The sequence below is a fragment of the Candoia aspera genome, chromosome 5, assembly GCF_035149785.1.
Source record: "Candoia aspera isolate rCanAsp1 chromosome 5, rCanAsp1.hap2, whole genome shotgun sequence".
Lineage (NCBI taxonomy): Eukaryota > Metazoa > Chordata > Lepidosauria > Squamata > Boidae > Candoia > Candoia aspera.
Window position 1 is genome coordinate 33,000,118 of NC_086157.1, and position 22,547 is coordinate 33,022,664.

General features: G+C 38.6%; 1 protein-coding gene across 1 annotated transcript in view; it reads right to left on the minus strand.

Moving 5' to 3' along the window:
• Positions 1 to 18,623, minus strand: part of GCC2 (GRIP and coiled-coil domain containing 2) — a 30,507-nt gene extending 11,884 nt beyond the window's left edge. Inside the window, exons 1-15 of the mRNA XM_063304917.1 lie at positions 18,517 to 18,623; positions 15,515 to 15,574; positions 13,732 to 13,816; positions 13,390 to 13,457; positions 11,866 to 11,970; positions 8,357 to 10,837; positions 7,245 to 7,305; positions 6,377 to 6,477; positions 5,331 to 5,429; positions 4,538 to 4,657; positions 3,806 to 3,970; positions 3,621 to 3,725; positions 3,243 to 3,405; positions 2,701 to 2,801; positions 2,527 to 2,604 (exon numbers count right to left, since the gene is read on the minus strand). Coding sequence (XP_063160987.1) covers positions 2,527 to 2,604; positions 2,701 to 2,801; positions 3,243 to 3,405; positions 3,621 to 3,725; positions 3,806 to 3,970; positions 4,538 to 4,657; positions 5,331 to 5,429; positions 6,377 to 6,477; positions 7,245 to 7,305; positions 8,357 to 10,837; positions 11,866 to 11,970; positions 13,390 to 13,457; positions 13,732 to 13,816; positions 15,515 to 15,574; positions 18,517 to 18,522 — 3,798 coding nt within the window. The 5' untranslated portion in view covers positions 18,523 to 18,623. The remainder of the gene's footprint in view (positions 1 to 2,526; positions 2,605 to 2,700; positions 2,802 to 3,242; positions 3,406 to 3,620; positions 3,726 to 3,805; positions 3,971 to 4,537; positions 4,658 to 5,330; positions 5,430 to 6,376; positions 6,478 to 7,244; positions 7,306 to 8,356; positions 10,838 to 11,865; positions 11,971 to 13,389; positions 13,458 to 13,731; positions 13,817 to 15,514; positions 15,575 to 18,516) is intronic.
• Between the last annotated feature and the right edge of the window lie 3,924 nt (positions 18,624 to 22,547).

The window sequence follows — 22,547 nt, forward strand, 5'->3', positions numbered from 1 at the left end:
AGACTGGCAAAGCCTTGAAGTGCTGCATCCAAGTAAGCAAATCCAATTTACAGAGGAATGACTTAAAGAACGTTTTTGCTATACAGTATGGGGAAAGTGCTCAACTGATGTAGACCTTTACATGTAGATCACAAAGGGGTGCAAAAGTGGCTTCTGCTGTTTTCCACATGCATAAAATGAATGGTGGCAGCTGTAAATGCACATGCATGCAGCCCAGAATTCAAAATGTGCAAAAACCTTGGAAAGGAATTCTTGTGCAATTCCGGAACTGCCTCTAAAGACAGGAATTCCACATGCATCTGGGCCAAGTTCAGGGATCCTCTGCAAAAGGCAGGGTAGACATGCTGCTCCTTATACTTAGGGCAATTTCCACACACTTGGCTAGAGATCTGAAGGGGAATCTGTACTTCGAAGTAGACAAACACAAAAATACACACAACTCTCCTTTAAAACCCCAGCTAGCCATCTGGTGGTCAGAAATGTAGAGGTTGGGTTGTGTACATAGCTCTACCAGGTAGTCCTTGGTTAACAATGGTAATTGAGACCAGAATTTCTGTCGCTAAATGATGCAGCTGTAAAGTGTGATGTCATGTGACCACATCTGTCATGAGTGCCGTTGAGCTGAAGACATCAGCACAACGGCACACATGACAATAACGAGGAAGCAGAGGAAGGGGCTCAAGATAAGCATAGCACGCACAACAACAGCCACAGACTCTAGCCGGAGGAAGCAGCCATCAGCTCACAAAGGAGAAAGAAGAAAAGACAAAGGCTAAGCGGATCGCGAGACATACCCAAGCTGTTAGCACAAGCGCAACGGAGATCGCCCAGCTGACAGCAATCACCGGCTGAATGAGGAAACCGATGATGGGCGATCCCGGGGCACCAGCTGGGGCCTTGCAACCCTTCACCTACCGGCAAGACAGCATGCAGGACAAAGGGGGGATGACGTAACCCAGGGTGAGGGGGCGCTGACCGGCGCGGGGTATTTAAACCCCGCACCGGCGCGCTCCTCTCACTCTCAGCTTTTTTCGCAACTGACACTACGTATGAAATAAACCAGAACCTGCTCTCCTAGGAATCAGCGTCTGTGTTTTACTCTGCGGTAGGCAGTGCATGACAACATCGCTTAATGATGGCAATCCTGGCAATCCCCACATCCGTCATTACACAAGTCCCAGGCAGCTTGCAAGCAGGCCGGCAGGCAGGCAAGTGGCTGCTGCCAGGCACGGGAGGGAGTGCAATTGGCCCACAAGCGCTGCATGAGTGTGGGGGAGGGTGTGTGGGTGGCTGTGAGGCACAGCATGAGTGTGGTGGGCTGCGGGTGGCTGCTTCTGGGCAGGGGAGGGTGCAAGCAACTTACCAGAGTGACTTGCGACCTTCCCTGCCAACTTCCCAATGACTTTGCTTGTGGGAAGCCAGCACGGAAGGTTGCAAATGGTGATCACATGACCATGGGAGGCTGCAACCATCGTAAGTGCAAGCTGGTTGCCAAGTGCCCAGATCGTGATCACTTGACCATGGGGGTGCTGGGACGGCTGGGACTTCGAGGACTGGTTGTAAGTACTTGTTCAGCACTGTCATAAGTCCAAATGGTTGCTGAATGAGTGGTCGTTAAACAAGGACTACCTCCTTGTATTCTCTACCTCCATATATTCAGCTGAATGTCCAGAGAATTCTTGTATGTAAAAGTTACATGTCTATATGATACACAGATTAAAATATATAATACTGATATATAGTTTGAATTCACTTTCAAAACACACATAGCACAGGAAGGCAGTGTTTTTATGATAGAAAAGATGTTCTTACATAAATAGGTTTTCCTTGTGGTCATATAAAAAAAACAACAGGAGGAATGAAGTATAAAACAGAAGGTTGTTGCAAATTTGCACTCAAGATGGAAGTTCTTTATGACAATTCAGTTTTCAGCCTCATTTACTTATATTTAAATCAGCATGCTGGTTGGGGAATTCTGGGAGTTGAAGTCCAAAAATATTAAAAGTTGCCAAGCTTGAAAAACACTGATTTAAATGAATATATTAGGGACAACCAGAGTGCCATTTTCAGAGGCCCTCTTCATTTCAAACAGGAGTCATAAGCACAACAGAAGTCGTCAGAAAGCGCTTAAGCCTCTTCTATCGCTTGGACTTAAAAATTAAACGGTTGGCTCACAAGTGCTACTACTGTCCACATTTTTAATACTTAACTGATGAGAGCTTTATGCTTGATAGATATGAAGTGACCATATTTTAAAGCATCTGAGCTCCAATTCCCACAATGAAAATAGATTTCATTGTGGGACTTCATATCCACAGCATTACTGGTAGTGAAGGAAACTGGAGACATATTCACGGTCATTCAGAATTCAAATTTTTTCAATGGGTTGAAAGGGGAGTGGAAGTTGTGATAGACACATTCCAAGAAGACCATGTACCCATGGTATAATGGTATAATATCCATGTAGATACAATACCATCTTTTTTACTAGTCTAAAAGGAGAGGGGGAAAAAAAAAGGATCTTGCCTTGTACCCTTCCATTTGCTGCTGACTGGCTTCTAGTTCTCCCTTCAGGGATGCCTGAAGTCTTAGAAGTTCATTTTCCTGGAAGAAATTATCCATAACGCTTTTAAACATGATGTTATATTCTGTTGTCAGAAGACAGTAAAGCAGAATAAAGGGTGGAAGACACGGACTTACTGCTTGTTTTGAGTCCGCCAACTCTTTTTTTGTTTTTACCAGTAACTGTTTGAGCTTGGCGTTCTTCTCCTCATACTCCTGTACAGAGTTCTGAGTGGATTCTAATGAACAAAATAATTCATATTGCTGATTTGTTTAGAAAAACAGCAGAAATGTCATGAAATGTGATTTCCCTACTTAGGAGTTTATGCAAATTTTAAGATTCTCTTTTATTTTTATTTCAGTTTACAACAGCAGGTCCCATCATTGGACAAAATTTTGCAAAGTTTCAACGATCTGTTTTTAACCCTAACAACGGAAGTCAATACTTTGTTACGTAAAATTGTTTAATAAGCATTTAACTTACGATGCAATATTAACCACTGGAACAACATTAATTTTGGGAACATGCATTCCTGTCTGTAAACTGGAGGCTACTGAGTTACATTACAATATGTCAGTTTTATAGCTTATTATTTTGAATCAGAATTCAAAACCCTCTTGAATTGACAAATATCCTTCCAAAGGCAGAAAGAGAAGCTTCATTCTAAAAAGCTGCTTACTGATTTCTTCCTGTAGAATTTCTTTCTTCTCTTTTTGTATTTTAATTTCTTGCTCAAGAGCTTCAATTCTGCTACTTTGGTCAGTAATCTTTTGATTAAGTTCTTTTACAAAACGCTCATAATCAGCTATTTCCATATCCATCAATGTACTCTTCTGCGCATCCTGCATATGAAAATATTCAACACATGATATTTGCAATGTTAATTTTATTTCTGGTCTAGAAGTTATTAGCCATTTCTCTTCTATCCTAATTTAACATGTGGAGTATTATCCAAATAAAAGTTAAGATTCTGAACCTACCAGACAATCAAACAATATCAAAAGATGACAAATATGTATTGAAGCATGGCAAACAAATAAGGAAACTACTCATATACCTTTTTTGCCAACTCTAGCTCTTCCAAAACTTTCTGAAGATGCTTCTTTTCTTTCTGTAGTAGTGTCTGAAATTCTTCTGCTTTTCTGACAGTGTTAGCATGGTCCTGCAAAAACAGTTTGTGCTCTAAATTCAGATAATCAAAGCAATTATTTTATCTTCTGCTTTTATAACAGTGCTATTTACCCTTATTTTTTGTTCTTTTAGAAGCTTTTCAGCTTCAAGTTCCTTATCGACTTTTGCTTTGGCTTTCTGGATTTCTAACAGCTGGGTCTCTAACAGCTTGACATTAGTCTGAAGAGTCTCAACACGAGTCAAGAGGTCTTCATTCGCAGAACGCCACTGATCTTGCTAAAATAAAAGAAGTAACAAGTTAATATAGTTATGATGGCAAACTATTATTATATTCTGTACATGGGAACTTCTAAGCAGCTATCCTTTAAAATGTTTGCACTGCCTGAAGCAAGAGCTAATCTCCCTCTTCGTTTTCCATCAAGAGCTGGGTAGGCTTAAAGTCAACATTGGGTAGGATCAGAGCACAAGGTGAGTGAAGGCTTTCCTCCCTTTGATTCTGTTTTCTTTTTTCTCTCTCTCAAAGAGACTGCCTGGGAAGGACAAACTGTATCTAATAGCTTGCTTGCAGAACAGAAAAATCTCATTAAAAAAAGGAAGATGAGAACAGTCAAGAGCAGCACTTCAATAAGCTTTCCACAGGCTTTTGGCTACTCACTAGTGGAAATAGAGAACCGGACTAAAAAATCAGAAGTCCAGTGTCAAACGATGGTCCTACATTTGAGCCTTAAACAGCAGTCTCAGTTTTCCCAACTTCTCCCTCCATTTCTTCTAATTAGTTTTATCCTCTGCTTTCCAAATGCTAAACTGACAGCAAATGCATTTGTGTTTGTTATTAAGAAGTACCTGCTGAACTGAACTCTCCAGCTGCTTGGTCAGGTCATCAATCTGATGTTCAAAATTACGAGCTCGCATCCTTTCAAAATCCAGTTGTTCTGCTTGCTTGTCAAATTCTAATAAAAGGTTCTTGGAAAACACACATAATTTAAAACATTGTTGGAACATATATAGGTCCATACTGCATTATGCATGTACAAAGGAGCATGCATCTTTTTCTTTACTCTATCACGTTAGACAAATTGACTTTTTACACCAATGCAAGTAAGTCTACATTTTGTTTTCTGTGCTCTCGTGTGAAAACTGTATTGCTACATCTGACTGCAACTATATTGTGGCTTATTTAAGTAGCAATCACATTTTAGGTCAGCAATAGATCCATGACATCTTTTTTATGACGGCTGGGCTCCTCTTTTAAATTTTTTTTTTTAATTTTAAAAAATTGGAGAGCTAGCATACTTCATAGCAAAGCACCAGCCTCCAGCATCATGTTTATTTCCAAAAATGCCTCTGAGCTCTACCCACTCCTCTTCGGCATTCCTTCAAACTGAAAAGTGTGGGTGACTGCTGCTCAAAGTCTTCTGGGTCCACCTGTTCAGAAAAACATGGGAAGAAATAGCATTTTGGGGGCACCCAGGTTTTTTTCCCTGATAAATGGATGTCTGGTAAGCGATCATATCATACCAGGGCAGCTATTTTGTGAGGATGCTTCTAACATGTTTTCAAAATTCCACTTGTGCACACCAGACCAAAGCAGCTGCCTGTCCCTGAAATATACCTGGGAAAGGTGAAGTCTATTTACCTTATAGCTCTCAGCTCCCTGAATGATGTCTCCCATTGAAGAAGAGAGTTGCTCTTTTTCTGACTTTATTGATTCCAGCTCTTCTCTAAGTGACTGCACCTACACGCAGAGGAGAATGTTAATCGTGGTGGCAAAGATGATCCTCACTGAATGGAAGGATGTGTTTTTCACTGATCCACTTTTTCTTTGAAATTTCCCACAGCACTTCTACAGTGTTAATGGCTCCAATTCTATAGGAACATTTTCATAGCTTGGAGAAAACCCAATGTACAAGAATGTTCTATTCCATGAATACGCTTCACCCATTAAATTCTGGCTCCCACTCAAAGTTTTAAAATTATAATCACTACATTGCAATAACTCACAACTGCTAACAAACCTCCAAAGTCATCAGCCTAGCTCTTTCAACAGGAAAATCGTTATGTGGAAAATCCATAATCGTGTTTGTATGATTAAGAAACAGTTCCTGTGATTAAACTTGATATCTAAGTGTGTTACATCAGTACTATAGTTAACACAAAGTACTCTTTGTAGCTTTTAACAGTTGCTCATGGGAATAGAAAAAAAAATCCTTGACGTAAATACAGAGCAAGTAATTGATTCTTTTAGGAGTTAAAAAGAAAAATTCTCATTATTCCTAAGATGTATTTAGGAAGCCAGTTCAAACTGATAAAATATACCTGCAAGATATTCTATTGAACCTGCAGACTACTGTTGCTGCATGCTTGCTGCAAAATAAACCAAAAACTTGCCACCAACTCCACATGCATAAATATATTTATGTAATTAAAAATAGGGTATGCAAATTATGAAACAATATACGCAAAATAGCTTTTAATGATGAAAGAAACTATTCAGATAAGCTGAAGAATTAACCCTTTAAAAACAATGGAATAAATCAACAGCAGACCTTAGAAACTTCACATGGTGCCCAGAGTCCCTCTTTTGAGGGAGATGAGCAGTGATGAAATTTGATTTTGATTTGATAACATTACCAATACCTCAACATGAATGAAAGTGCATAGGTTTCCCTTGATTCAAGTTACCTCTTTCCTGCTAGAATCCAGTTCTTTCCTCAATTTTACAGCAACAGCTTTAATTTTATTTATTTTTTCTTCCTTCTCTTTCAGTTCTTTTTCCAAATTCACTAAAGCAAACCAAAAGAATGCTTTAACTTTAAAAGCAAAACATTTTTCTATCATCAGTAACGACTGTATTAAAAAGAATTCATTTCATTACTTATATCAACTGCTGCTTAAATTGTATTCTGTATTTACTAACCATTTCAATGGACTTCAGTTTGAAGTGGCCTAAAGTTTGACACTTATTTAGCACCACCACATTCATCCAGAACTGGATAATGCATATCTAATATATTAAAAGCGCAGTAAAAGTTATTTTCATTATTTCTTTCTCAGTGTCTTGGACTTGAAATAGATAAAGGAAAAGATCACTTCCTACTTCACCCCAACCTTTCATACATATAAACCCACAAACTCCAAAATCCTTTTTAAAAGGGAAGCTGTAATTTTCAATATTTACTTGAAAGCCTGTTATTTAAATTATCTTTTTTGTGAGCTTTGTCAATTAAGCACCATGTTCTTAAGAACATTATACTAAAACTAAAATCAAAAGCCTATAATTTAAGGCAGAAGCAAAGTTTCTTGCTTAGCAGACACTGCATTCATGCCTCTAAAGATTACACCGATATTTAGCCATGAAGTAGTAAAGCAGAGACTGGTGGGGCATTATTCCATGTAACAAACTCTAGAAAAGCATTTAATGATTTCTGTATAACCTCTTTTATAGCAGTCTAACAGTCAAAAATGGAACCCCCCTCCACAAAACATTATACAGAGGTCTTTTTTTTTTTTTTTTTTTAAGAAATCTACCAACAAAATGTATATGAATTACCTATTTTCTGTGTTTCTGATAACTGCTGATCACCATCAGCAGAAGACTTCTCAACAGATCCCTGCATTGTAAACAAAAATAAATGAGATGGGGAGTTCAGCAGATGACTGCTGTTGCTTGGTGGCGGGGAAGGAGACAAGTCCTAGAGACAGAGCATCCCATCATGATCTTGACATAAAATAGTCAGACTGGGCAATTTCTTGTATCTATACAATAAAGAAAACCCAGCAAAATGATTTATATAGCGTGAAAGGCTTCCATTTAAATACAGACATTACCATTTGAGCATTATTAAATTACAAAAACATCAGCATTGCTGATTAGTGAAGGCCCTTCCTACAGCGGCACTATGACAGGTTTACAGGTAGTCCTCGTTTAGCAACTTCCTTATTTAGCGACCATTCAGTTATGACGGTGATGAAAACATAACTTTGCAACTAACCCTCACAGGTCTGTAAAGCAAAGGAAAGCTGAAGTAAGATCATAAGCACAGTTGTGGTTTCACTTAGTGACTGCTTTGCTTAATGACCAAGGTATCGGCCCCAGTTGTGGTCACTAAATGAGGACTACCTGTATTTTGGATCCGCCAATGACAAAAAAATCTTTAAAGGTATTAACTGGTAGTCAGGAAAATCAAACTTGATATCCATCTCTGAAAACTAAGGAGAAAAAGGCACCTTTTAAATTGATGTAAGAGAATCTTTCATCATTCAAAACACCATTAATGTTTTATTATTAAAAAACCTCTGACTCCTAAAAGAAGGCTAAACTAAAAGCCACTCCCTAACCCAAGTTTGGTTAAATGGTTATTTTGACTTTGATAATACTTATTTTTTTCATGTGACCATAGGCACACATACAGTACATAAATTCATTTCAATCCTATATATACCCACTTTGGAATTAAAACAAATTCTCCTTTCATACATAGCTGTGTCGGCTAAGATGAAAAAGAACCAATGAGAGTTCAAACAAAGGTACATCTTCGCACATACTCTCTTATGAACATGAGGAGCAGATCAAAAGGGAAATTTGCTCACATATCTTTCCTAAACCTTTCCAACTTAAGTCTTGGGGAATAAATCTGAAGACTTCGATAATAAAAGCCTAACCTTTAGCAAAGAAAGTTCAGCTTGCACATTTCTCAGTTCAGTCTCCTTTTGCTCCAGAATTAAGGTTAACTTTTTCTGTTCTTCTTCTGATTTTTCTTCCTGCTCTTTCATTTTGCTTTCTTGATTTGTGTGTTGTTCAGAAATATGTTCAATATGAGCTAGAAGATCATGGTTCTCCTTCCTGATTTTCTCACTGGTGTGTTTCAACTCCTGAATATCAAGCTGAAGTACTTCTTTTTCTGAGAAAGCCCCTTCTAATTCCTCCCTTAAAAGACATTTTTCTTTTTCATAGTCTTCCAATAGAGATCTGAGCTCTGTACAACAAGCTGCACTTTCTTCTTGGACCCTCTGTAACTCCTGCCGCAGATGAACATTTTCATCTTTCTGTGAGATCAGAGTTTGTTCCTCTTGCTTCATTTTTGCTAAAAATTCATTTACAGCCTGCAGTGTGCCAACAATATCTTCTTCTTCATTTTCATCTGGGTACTTGGAGCCCATCTTTCCAAGGAGAGACTGCAGCTGACTAACAACAAGAGATTTAAAGGCCATTTTTTCCTCAAGTAGTTTAATCAAATGGCTTTTTTCTTCACAGACCATTTGCAGTTTCACTTCTAAGCTTTCCACTTTATCTTTGGATAGATTCCAGTCTCCTTTTTCAGATGACATATGGTCTAGCTCCTTCCTTGCTTGATCTTGTTCTTCCTTCAATTTGTTGTTTTCACTTTTAAGAGTCTCTATTTCAGATAACAGCCTTGTTCTATCTTGTTCAAAGGCTTCCATTTGTTGTTCAAATCTGATCAGCTTCTCCTGGTTTGTTTCTTTTTCTGCAGAAACCCCTTTCAGGGTCTCCCCTAACCCTTCTGCCTGCAACTCTAATTGATGGTTGCATTTGCTAAGAGCTTCAACCTGTTGCTGAAGTTCCATTACCAGCCCTTGCTGCGCCTTGCATTTTTCTTGGAGGTCTTCTATTTTCTCAGCCGAACCTTTCATTTCGTCAAGGAAGCTACTATTCTGCGAGGAAAGTTCATTTTCTTTCTCTTCCATTTTTTTTATGTCAGACTCCCTTTGGTGAAGGCAACAAACCAGTGTCTCATTCTCTTCTTGAAGTGTCCCTATTTTATGCCTCAGCCCTTCCACCTCCTCTTTTTGGGAGGAGAGCTGTTCTACCTCTCGCCGGAGAGAACTGACTTCTTCTCGGAGGACATCCTTTTCATTGAAAGCAGCTCGGAGCTTTTTCTGCAATTCATCGACATCAGAAGCCTGCTGTTGCTTCATACATTCAAATTCTCGGCTTATCTTCCCAGCTGATTCTCCCAATTCAGTCTGCAAAGTTTCCAGTGTTTCTCGCAAGCTCTCGTAACTAGCAACGGCTTCTTCTTTCTCCTCTATGTGCCTCTGACACTGTTCTTCGAGATCCTGTATTTTAAGAATGAGTGACTGATTTTTTTTCTCTGTGCTTGATGTTATTGCTTGATTCAGTTCATATATTTCTTTTTTATGTTTTTCTACTAAACCCTCAATTTCTAGGCTATTCTCTTTTAAGGTTTTTTCGTATCGTTCTTTTGCTGACTGGAACTCTGATTTCAGTTTTTCAATTACACAACAATGATCCTCTTTGGCAAGTTGCAGTTCATTGATTTTGAATTCCAAATCTTCCCTTTCATGAAAATACTCATCTTTTATGTGCTGGACTTCCATTTCCAGTTTCATTTTAACATTGTTCATATAAGTTAATTCATCTCTTAATATACTATGTTGAGATTCCAGTTCTTTGAAAGCTTTCTCTATGTGCCCAGTCTTTTCTGCTATTTCTGTTTCAATTTGAGCATTTCTAGTCTCATTTTGGTTTTCTTCATCTTTAGTCAAGGTCTGCCTTATGTATTCCAGTTCCTGTTCATATTTCTCCTTACAAGCGTGCAATTCATCCTGCATGCCTTTCTCTTTTACTCTGTGTTCTTCTATCAAGTCCAGCTTTAGCTTATCTACTTTAATTTGTTCCTCCTCACATAATTTAGCAGAGGCTTCAAGCTGATGTAGTAGTTTTGATATCTCATCTTGGTGAGAAGCCTTCAGTTTGTCTAGCTCTTCACCTAAGTTATCAATTTTGTTTTGATAATGCTGAGAATTACTTTCAATAGTATTTTGCAGTTTGGTAATTTCCTCCTCTTTAGATTCATTGGAAAATTCTAGCTGTTTCCTTAGATTCAAGATCTGCTCTTCGTAAAAGGTCTTTGTCTGCTGGACCTCTTCCTGTAGTCTTCTGACTTCTTCATGCCCTTTAATTTGGCAGTTAAGTTGTTCTGTGTGCTGTTCTTGTTTTTTCATTTCTGTATGCAGCTCCTTTTGCAATGTGGCGATAGTTTCATCATATTTGGACTGTTCTATTAATGCTTCATTTTTAAGACTTTCAATTTCTTTCTGGTAGGTGGTTTTCAATTGTGCAAACTTCTTCTGCAATATTTCTTCCTGAGCAAGAGCATCCTAATTAAAAAAAGGTAAATCAAATTTGTGATTGAAGCAGCATAAAAACATAAAAGCACTTGTAAAAGACATACTTTTAAAGTGTTTTTAACTTTTCACTAAGTTAATAACAATTAAAGAGCAAGATATAATCTATTTAATAACCCACCCTCTCCAAGCCCATTTTACAGAACTAACAGTCTAGAGATATAGAAATATATATGTACAGTTACTATCACCAATATCTGCCTTCATCCCAGCTTAGAGCAGTGATATTTCTGGTAAGGAAAAAATGTACATTTCATCTAATGAGATAAGATTGCTAAATAACATAGTAATATAATATAGAGTTCTTAAATAATATAAACTTAATTGACTTAGTTACTTTCCAATTTATTCTGTTTATGAAACTCAACATGAAATTTATGTAGCAATAAGCTTTATGTCTAGTGGTAGCTGTCTCTTTAATAATATGTAACAGAACTGAGTATCAGATCAGATCCTAAATTATTTTTGGAGACAAGGTATTTCATAGATTTTTCCAAAACTGATCAGAAAACAAATCAGAAAACAGTACACTGTTTGATAAGTTGACAAGTATAATACAAATTTAGAATTGAGTATACTTCTGTCATATTTCCATAATGTCTGAATGGCCCATATATAACATTTGCATCCTCACATATAACTGTGCATTAGTGTTTACTTTTGCTTTCTCTCTCTCTCTTTAAAAAAAAAAAGGTTTTTCACAATCACTAAGAATTTGCAAATCTTACTACGGCACACTGCTGACCCACACTTCTGTCTTCAGCACTGGAACCCCCATCTGAAATAGATGTAGTTCCTCTAGGATGACTTCACCTAATATCACATTCCTATGGGGTTCATTCCAGGATCTGCACCTGCCTATTTGCAGGAGAGAAATGGGCAGCTCATGCGAATTACAATTAGGAGCCAAAAAGTTTAAATGAAAGTTTTCCGTGACACAAATCTATTTAACAAACTAGAATTAGGTCAAATATTTTCCATGAACTCTTCTTACGGAATACCTCTGCTTCTTGCTGCTTTTTCACATTTTCTTTTTTCAGAGCTAGACACTGCTGCTGGGCTTCTGCTTTTTCCAGAAGAATCACATCCAGCTTCTCTGTAAGAGCCTAATTTGGAGAAGAGAGGGAAAACACACACATGCACACACACATATATATACACGTTATCTTCCAAAAACAGAGACGTATTGTACTTAATTTTATTAAGTACACACACACACACACACATATATATATATATAAAACATTTTTTTATTTTAAAAGATACATAGCATTTTCCTTAAATTCTCTGGGTTTTTTTGCCAGTGAAAACACTATAACCACTGTCATCTCCTGGAGTTATTGCTTGTTTGGCATCATACCCACATATTTGAGATTTGTGGGGGTGGGAAGAAAGTTATTCAGTATCATGATTTGATTGTCATGTTCTGATTGCATAAAAGCTATTCAGAAGGATTTGTTTCAATGGTAATTACAGCAGTGGTACTTCAGTGAAATTCATCTGTAGACATTCTTCATAAATCAATGACATCTTATTTGGGGAAGGAGAACAGCTCTGTCATTGCCATTAAAGTGAGAAAACTAGCAAAACCACTCATGGATACACATCCCGTGGGCAACTCTGGTTATTTATTTATTTTTCAAATTTAATTACCATCTTATAGAAGATACTCATCATCATTACTCCCAAAACACTCAGTAAGCTTTGTTTCTTTCCAAATTCATCAATAAACGTATCTACTTCGTATCTACTCTATCACATTAAGTTAAGAGAGAAGATGCAAAATCAAGAAAGGAATGATAAAGGAACTTATAAATATTTTTATGGTTAGCCTTGTTAGGAAGAGGAGACTACAGTAGAATGTTTCACTTGTTTTTCAATTAGTGCAATTTTAATCCTACCTGAGCCTTAAATTGTGGTTCATACGAGCCAAGCAAACCATGGTTAATGAAACCATGTTTTAGTAAACCCTTTTCATTGTAGAGTTTGAATACAAAACTTAACTGAGATTAAAAGAAAATGGAAAACAGCTCCTCATAGCTACACTGGGGAGGGAAGAGGAAGGTGGGCATGAGCCCAGGCTTCTGCATATAGTATTACATTGCAACATAGTATTCCATATAGTGTAGTTGCCATTATATCTAAGAATAGGCAACACCTTCTTACTAGCTGTATGGTGAGTTAAACAATTAAACTGAACCACTGCTTTCACTATTTCAACTTGTAGGTTTTTTTAAAAAAAGAACACATTTTCATGAGGCTATCATAAACAATATAATATTCAACTCCAAGGCAAAGAGCACAGAAGCTAATAAGCAGTCCATTTTAAGAGAAATTCAAATTAAAGGATAATCACAATCAACCAACAGCCTGTATTTTATCTCTAGGTAAATGATGCAAAAGACATAAAAAGTAGTGTGAGCTATATGACCTGAGCAATTATCATTCTCATTGGACCAAACAATGAATTTCTTGGGAATTAAATATCATTGCACCATATGTTATGCACTGTTATGGATTCATACCTGAATAATATCATCATCTCCTCCAGCCACAGATGTTGTTTTTAGTTTCTCAATTTCATTTTCCAGTTCTAGAGAAAAATTACCATTTGAATATGGATCAGTATCTTGTTATATTTGTATCTTTCCACAATACCAAAATACAATCTATACAACCAGTAGAGTTCAGCATTATTAACAAAAACATGCCCAAATTAGACTAATATACATAGTTCTTCCCGGATGCTTTACATCCTGAATGCTAATGCAAATTATGGGGGTGGGGAGGAAGGATTGGCTGATTTTCTCCACAGTATTCTGCAGTATGGCTTTTAAATAAATTTAAATCATTTTCAGTAGGGATACCTGCACATCTGGATTTCACTTTCTGTAAAAGCATCATTTGCTTCTTTGCAAATTTGATAAGATCTTCTCTGGGTAATGCGTCCAGCTGTAAAATCCATAAATGCAAATTAGAATGCATGCATGTTCAAATTTCATTTAATCATATAGATTACCATACAAAACATGAGATCTGGTTCTGCTCTTCAGCCAATACTTTTACTGCAGATGGCTATCTACTTCAGGACTCATAAGAAAGCACTGTAATACACAATGTGAACTTTTTGGCTTAATATCAATGTAAAAAACATTTAGTCCCAGTAGACATGCAAGATGTGATCAGCCTTTCAGAACAGTAATACTTAAAGGACTTAAGTCTTGAAAATTACAATAGGCCTGCATATTCCTCCACTGTAATGTTTCAAAATATTATTTTGGCCAATTAAATAAAGCAAGATAGCTTGAAGAACTCCATAAACACTGCTCTACTAGTCCAGTGACAAGAAACCTTCAGCCTCCAAGTAATTACTGAACTACAGACAATACTGTAATGCGGGATGCTAAAAGTTGCAACAAGATTCCTCGTCAGGAAGAAAGACCCTTCGATCTAACCATATCTCATAAATCCAAGTCTTGGTCTCACAGACTAAAGAATAATGTATTACCTGAATAACTGGACATTAATTTCTAACTGAATTTTCAGCAGTTTTTCAAGTTATTGCAAAGGTTAAAATGCAAAAAGGACTGACAAGAAGGAAAAAAAATACATACAAATGTCTTCAGATTTTTATAACTCTTTTACCTGCCAAACTGATTACATACAGAAGGAAGTTTAGACGGAATACCTGAACAATGTAAAAGCTGTATTTTATTTTAATGAGATTATTGCATGAAAGACCAGTAAAAAAATAAAAAGTAGAACTTCAATCACTTTTCAGGGTATGATTAGAACATATGTTTCCAGCAAAAACTATATCCATATTTACTTGCCAAATAAACTTGTTAATAACTGCAATGACTCTGCTTTTACATTTAAAGCAAATGAACCATTTTATTAAATCGGTCCTCCTGGAGTACTGTATCCCATTCTAAGCACCACTGTTCAGAAAAAAAACAGTGACAAATCAGAGCAAATTCAGAGGATTACTACCAAGATGGTGTCTGTCTGTTAATCAAGCCGTATGAAGAATGGTTAAAGGATCTGGGTATCTTAGCTTACAGAAGAAATAACTAATAGGAGATAAGAACAGTCTAAAAAAATCTGAAGACTTGTCACATAGAAGAGAAAGTGAATTTATTATTGCCTCAGAGATCAGGTCCAACTGGTTAAAACTACAAGGAAGCAGGCTCAGACTAGACATCAGGACAAATTTCCGGACTGTATAAGCTATCAGCCAGTGAAACAGGCTGTGATATGGAGTTCTCCTTCATTATAAGTCTTTAAACAGGGGCTACATAGTCACCTGTTAGAGATGCTCCATTGAATCCTGCACAGAGTGGGGGGTGGAGGTAGTAATCTAGCCCAGTGTTTCTCAACCTCAGCAACTTTAAGATGACTTCAACTATCAGAATTCCCCAGCCAGCATACTGGCTGGGGAATTCTGGGAGTTGAAGTCCATACATCTTAAAGTTGCTGAAGTTGAGAAACACTGATCTAGATGACCCTGATAGTGACTTCCAACTCTATGATTATAAACATGCCACTCCATGGAGGCATTATTTCATTATTCCTACAAAAATGTTTGTAGAAATATTTTATTTATTTATTTATATTTCAAATTTAGTCACTGCCCATCTCAAAGATTACCTTTGATTTCCCTGTGGCTGTGGAAGGAGAAGCTGCCATTTCTGGTCCATTATCTTGCAGCTAAGCAGAAATAAAGTTTTATATTGAAAAAAGCATGGCATATCAGAATTTATTATTTGTTCTCCAATCATATACTTATTCCAAAAAGCAGCTGACAAAAAAATAGCATTTAAAACAATACCATCCTTAAACCAGCTAAAATAGTAATTAACATTTAAAAATACAAAAAGAGATCTTAGCAATTCTGCATTATGTTTACCCCAAAATATTCAATGATGCTTGCTAAAGCTATGTAGTGCTTTGGATTTGACTAAGAAGAGGTGAATGCAGGATCTATTTGTTGCTTATTAAATCAGGTGCGTCTTTTTCTGGGGCTGCATTGCTGCTGCAAGGTTTCTGCTTTAATGGTAAAGGGGAGGGGCAATGGGAGCCAGTTTGGTATAGTGGTTAGGGCATCAGGCTAAAAACCGGGATACTGAGTTCTAGTCCTGCCTTAGGCAGAAAACCAACTGGGTGACCTTGATCTAGTCATTCCCTCTCAGCCCTAGGAAGAAGGCGAAGGCAAAACCACTTCTAAAATTGTTGCCAAAAAAATTGCAGGGACTCCATGTGGTCATCAGGAGTTAAGACTGACTTGAAGGCACAAAATTCCTTTCATGGGGGAGCATTAGACTTATCTGCAGGCTTCCGCAGCAGCCATGTGATCTCAGAAAAAGATGGATTTTTATATGATACACAGACAGGTGCTGCATTTATGCTCTTGGGTATTCCAAAGCACCTTTTCCAATCTTATCCAAAGCATTCCACAGTTTTACTGTGCACAATTTACTCCTGGAAGAAAAAAATTACAGGATTATATACTGAAGTTCAGTTAGGAAACCCACTACCTCCTCTGGATCTGATAAAAAGAAAAATGTGTTTGGATATTATGAGAAACAAAAGTGTATTACGATGTAAGACATTATTCCTGGGCTTATATGCTTCTCTTCTCTCCTTCTCTGGGATAGCTATGAGGGGAAAATACAAATTTTCATCTATTTTAAATTATTGCAAATAAATGTTTGATAGGACCAAGTTAGTTTCACAATCCACAATTTAAACAGGCCATAGTTAACATTAATCAGACTTGTCATACCTAGATGATATGGCAGGGGGATATTAATTTGTTGTTAATTAAAAACATGGGCAAAGGGATTTTAAACTCTTTTTGCAGCTATGACAAGTGAGGAGAAGGGAAAGAGGCCAAACTGTGAAGGGGGTACATTAAGCTTATTCCTGCCATGCTATGCCAGGTATACTATAGTGCCCACACAACTGGGTGATACTTGAACATTATGGCATCTCACTCTAAAATCCTTAATGACTTTATGTTAATATTAAAACTTTGAAAAATAGAAGTGAACCTTAAAGAATCCTCCAAGGCACATCCTACAGAAAGAAACATCAGTCTCCCAGCACCACCTTCTGGTAGAAAACTTGTAGCTCAAAACAAGGAAGCTTACTCAAAAAATAAACAACATATTCCTGGAACTCATTGCTTGTAGATACTAACTGACAAGGAAAGTTTAGCTCAATTTTCTTCCTACAACATTTAGAACTATTTTGGCTTTGTATTTTTGTCAAATGCTGATCACCTTTTTGTAGATTACTTAATCTGAATAATCTCAAATTGATCAAATAGGTTGTATATATGGGGAACAGTATTTAATGTCAATATTTGCAAAGCAAGATATTGCCACACTGCATATTTTTTTACTCAGTGCAGGCTTGTAATGTTGATATGCAAAAGTGATTATTTTTCATTGACTATCAGCAAGAATTCAAAGAGTTAAGAGTCTCAAACTGATCCTTAACTTTTTCAGTTAGAATTTTATAAAGCAATGTATTTTATTCTCCTGCCCTCTGATCTTTGGAATACTCACCTTAAAACAATTACCCACTATATACACAGAGGCATATATATTCCCCATTATTTCAGTACCATCAAAATGTGTTAAGGAGGCTTGGCTCTGTATATTAGAATTGCAGTTCTTCCATTTTTAAAATAGGCAGCAGTTTACAATGAGGTATAAGGCCAAACATAGCTGAGGACATCAGATTTTTAAAAACTGGTCTTGTTTCTATGCAATAGGCTGGCACACAGAAGGTTAGAAGATAAACTCATTCCAAAGACAGTCATCAAAATGTCAGCAGAACAGAGAAAATTATATTCAGAAAGCACATTATAATGTCCCAAACCTTCCCAATTAGCCTTTTAATTAACCACCATCCTGCTTCATTTAGCTGGGGGGAGGGCAGATGCGGGAGAGTCCAGACATCGCTATATTTACTTGAATTCATGTTCCCTACTACTGACTTTCATTCCACAAACCCACTAAGAGAAATATGAATGATAACTGCAAGGTGCTTTTTGATTATACCACCTGGAGTTCATTATCTCAAAAAAAAGTCAGAATGGGTTTATACATTAGAGTAAACCATAGATTATTTAACCACAGTTTATTGAATAAACTATAGTGAGTTCACCCAACATATGAAGCCAAAATCAAGCAATGGATTGTGCCCACATCTCATTAACTTGTTCTTCACTGTAGATCTGAAGTGGGGAGAAAACCCAACTTATAGCGACACGGGCTGTGCTGAGTAGGATCTATTCCCAGGCTGCTTAAAGAATTGCAGCCGTTCAGGTAAATCCATTTTGCAATGTTTCCAGAGGACTTGTGGAAAGAGAAGCGAGCAGGGAACCCCCACGGGTTCTGATCAGTCAGAAAAGAATATCAAGCCAACTGGAGCACCATCCAGTGGGATTTTATCGCTCCTCACCCCGAAAAACGGGGCGACCCACCCACGGCGGTGGCAGAGGCCCTTTTACAGCCGGAGGGAAAGAGAAGCGGAAAAGCCAAGCCAAGCCAAGCCACGTCGCTTGCAGGCGAGCAAACCAGGGCAGGTTCGACTCCCCACGCGGCGCCCCACGGCCCCCCCACTCCCTGCGGCCGGGTTACCTCCATCGCGGCGCTGATTCCGGCTGAGGTGGGGAAAGGGAGATCGCCTCCACGCCTTCCCAGCAGCTCCGAACCGCTTCCGCCTTCGTCACCGTCCGTCCGCGCGCCCTCCGCTGACGTCAGCGAAACCACTGCGAACGCGGCCGAAGCGGAGCTCGACTAGGGCTGCAAACATCCGGTTGACCACCAGATGGCAGCAGCGAGTGTCCTGCAATCGCGTTGAGGACCCCTAGCGGTCGCCTGATTCTTGCCGCCCAGATCTAGTGCTGTAGTTCTAAGCGCGGCCAAGTTTCGAATTTCGAATTTTCGGACGCTGAATTGCCATGGCAACGGACGGGCTTCCTTACCTGTTTCAAGTTTCTTTCTATATCCCTCCGCTCCGACTGGCCTTCGCTGTTTTCTCCGACCTCTCTTTAGCTTGAGATGCGGATTCTGCTGTGGCGGGTGGGGTGGAGTTATATTACCACCACCGCCACGAACACTGCATAAAATAAATCATTATTTTTATATTCTTCTTCCCTTCAACGACTTTTTTTTCCCGTTCAATGGTGTCCGATTCTCGGAGACTGCCTGGACTAGTGCCTGCAGTTTTCTTGTCAAGACGTCAGAAGGAGTTTGCCATTGCCTGCTTCCTAGGGCTGATTTTACAGTACTTCAATTTATAACTTCTTTGGGAGCAGCTGGGGGCAGCATCTAGCCCCACTGACTGAGGGTGACAAGCTAAACAGGCTTAAACCTAGTTAATTGGATGGAAGAGTAGCAGAGCTCCCAGGCCTGTTGATTAGGTTGGGAAGATTAAATACTTTTTTTGGAAGGAAGCCAACAAAAGCTGAATGTCACAAAAATTGCATAGGTGGGGTCTTTGGGTTGCAAGGCTACACTGAAGGCTTATTTATCTTTAGCCTTTGAGGCTTGAAACTAAGTTGCAAGCTTGAAACATGTGGGTCATGTACTCTCATCTGGGTGTGCAAGTTGTGACTACAGTCAGGCCAAATTAAATTATGTTGCTGTATAAATATATAAACTAACATTTTTAGCCTCATGCATTCCAAACGGTAAAACACAATGGGAAAATACTGAGGTCAAGCAAAGCAAACTGAATTACCAAATGGGCTAGCTTTCTCCCTTCTAAGATTTTTGAAGGAGAAAATGGGAGATAATATCCGCAAAAGAGTCCCTCCTTTGTGGGGGAGATGGGCGGTGATAAGAAATTTGATAAATAAAATAAAATAAAATATATTTCCCATTAAATTCCCATTATAAATATATTATAGCCTCGTGTGGCGCAGAGCGGTAGGCAGCAGTATTGCAACCGAAACTCTCCCCATGACCGATCCCAGCGGAGGCTGGATTTTCAGGTAGCTGGCTCAGGTTGACCCAGCCTTCCATCCTTCCGAGGTCAGTAAAATGAGTACCCAGCTTGCTGGGAAACAGGACTGGAGAAGGCAATGGCAAACCACCCCGTTATAATCTGCCAAGAAAATGCTGTGAAAGCGGTGTCCCTCCAAAGGGTCAGACGTGACTTGGTGCTTGCACAGTGGACCTTTCACCTTTCACAAACATACTTACTCTGAGGTAATTTGTATTGATTTTTGATAATGATTTCTTTTAGGAAACCATTAGATTATCATTGTGGAGTCTTTGGTGCTCTCTGAGCACTGTTGTTTTCTTGCAGACGTTTCATTGCCAGGCTAGGCAACATCTTCAGTGTGAAGAGGGAGTGGGCCTTGCTCTCTGTTTATATACTGTGGTTTGTCCAGCTTGTGTTGGTGGAGGTGTTGCTCTCTCCTTGGGAGCTCCTTGGTTGGGCTGTTGTTTGCTGCTGGGTTGATTGGCTGAGTTAATAGTTCCTTGATTAGGGTGTATTGTGCTCTTTGATTGTTCATCTGGTGTTAATCCTTGTGTTAGTCTTTCCATACGTGGGTGTTGATTGCTGGTGGGGAGGTGTTCTGGTCTTTGGCTTTTCTATTGTCTCTTTTGAATGGTATGTAAATGTCGTTTACTTCTATGTGTCTCTTGATGGCTGCTTTGCCTGAGTGCCAGGCTTCCAGGAATTCTCTAGTGTTTTTGGATTTGGCTTAGTCTAGGATGCTAACAGTTTCCCAGTTGAAACTATGGTTGAGCGTCCATGTGTTGTGAGATTAAGGAGCTTTCATTGTGTCTTCTGACTGATAGTTGGTGTTATGCGCTCTGCTAGTCTTCTGCCTGTCTGTCTTACATAGTGGCTGTTACAGTCTTTGCACTGTATGAAATGTCTGCAAGAAAACAACAAAGCTCACAGAGCACCAAGGACTCCACAGTTCAACCCTGAGCTACAAATATTCGCTTTGATTGGTAAATTATCATTTACATGCAAAAATATGTCAAGTTTATTTTCCTTCAATAACCACAAGTTGCTCCTTAATGTGGGTACATTTTGACTCCTTCCACCTAATGTAAAACATTGCTAAGGGATAGGATGCTTTCAGACTAGGTTTTACTTGCAATCATCCTCTGATAAACATGGATTTTACAAGGGGGCAGGGCAAGAGTGTCTTCCATTTGTAATCCTCCCATGTTTTTTTTGCTCCTTTTTCCACCTTTTTCTTTAAAATGAAATAAAATCTGTCAAAGAAGAAAATAGCCACATCTTTTTGACTGGTAGCACTAGAAATTGATTGGAAACACCTATATTGCCTGAGAAACTTGACAATAAAGATTTTTCTTGCCCTGTTATCAAGAAGCTCACAGAAGCACTGCTCCTCAAGTAAAACAAGTGGAAAGTATTTTTAAAATAATTTGGAAGATCCAGGTCTTATTTATTTATTTATTCCATTTCTATAGCCGCCCATCTCAGCAAGTGACTCTGGGCGGCTTACAATGATAAAAACCATAAAACAATTAAACCATTACAATTAAAATGGTTACAATACAAAATAAATATGGCTGAAAAGGCACGCCTTCTAGTCCCTGCCAACTGACATTCTTTGGCTGATGGGATCCGTAGCATGCCCAATCTACCAGATCGAACTGGATGGGTAGAGACAACTGGGAGAAGACGGTCCCTTAGGTAACCCGGTCCCAAGCCATGAAGGGCTCTAAAGGTGACAACCAGCACCTTGAATTGCACCCGGAAGCACAGCGGCATTCAATGCAGCTCCCGTAGCAGTGGTGTTACGTGTGTCAAATATTCAACTCCATTTACTACCCGGGCAGCTGTATTCTGCACCAGCTGAAGCTTCTGAATGTTCTTCAAGGGCAGCCCCATGTAGAGTGCAGTGCAGTAATCCGGACGGGAGGTCACGAGGGCATGAGTGACTATGAGTAGTGCCTCCCGGTCCAGGAATGGGCGCAACTGGCGCACAACCTGAAGGTGTGCAAAGGCCCTCCTAGCCATGGCTGCCACCTGCTCTTCGAGCAGGAGCTGTGAGTCTACGAGGAGCCCCGGATTGCACCCATTTTAACTCTATGTTTTTAAACAGTTCATGTATGTGTGCATTAATTCCATTTTAATTTGTTCAAAGGAAGTTTGATTATTTAAACAATATAAATCAGAAGATTAATATTCTAGAAACAGCTACTGTATATCACTTTCTGAAACATTTCATATCTGAAAGGAGGTGGGATTGCATCCATGTTGGCCAGATATAGGAATGCTTTTAAGGAGTGCTTAAAAGAGTGAACAAGTTAAGAAAACAAGGCAGGATAAAATAACAACAACAACAACATAGTCACCCAGAGAGATAGAAGCCCAACAAGAAACACCAAGGGGAGAAAGCAACTAGAAGGCTTTCTCTAAGTGCTTCAAATTTAGAGCTAGACTTTTCTGGGCTGAGATTTTTTTGAAACTTTTTCATTGCAGGGAATAGCTCTGGAAGATATGGAACAGTAATAATATGAAGTATTGATAACCCAAGATGGTGACTGTAATAGCTAGATAGGTTAAGTTACGTTGGTAACTGGATTTTTACATGTTTGATCATGATTCATGTAAGGACAACATACAATATTGAGAGAAAGTCATACGGGACATAATGAGTTTACTTGCAAAT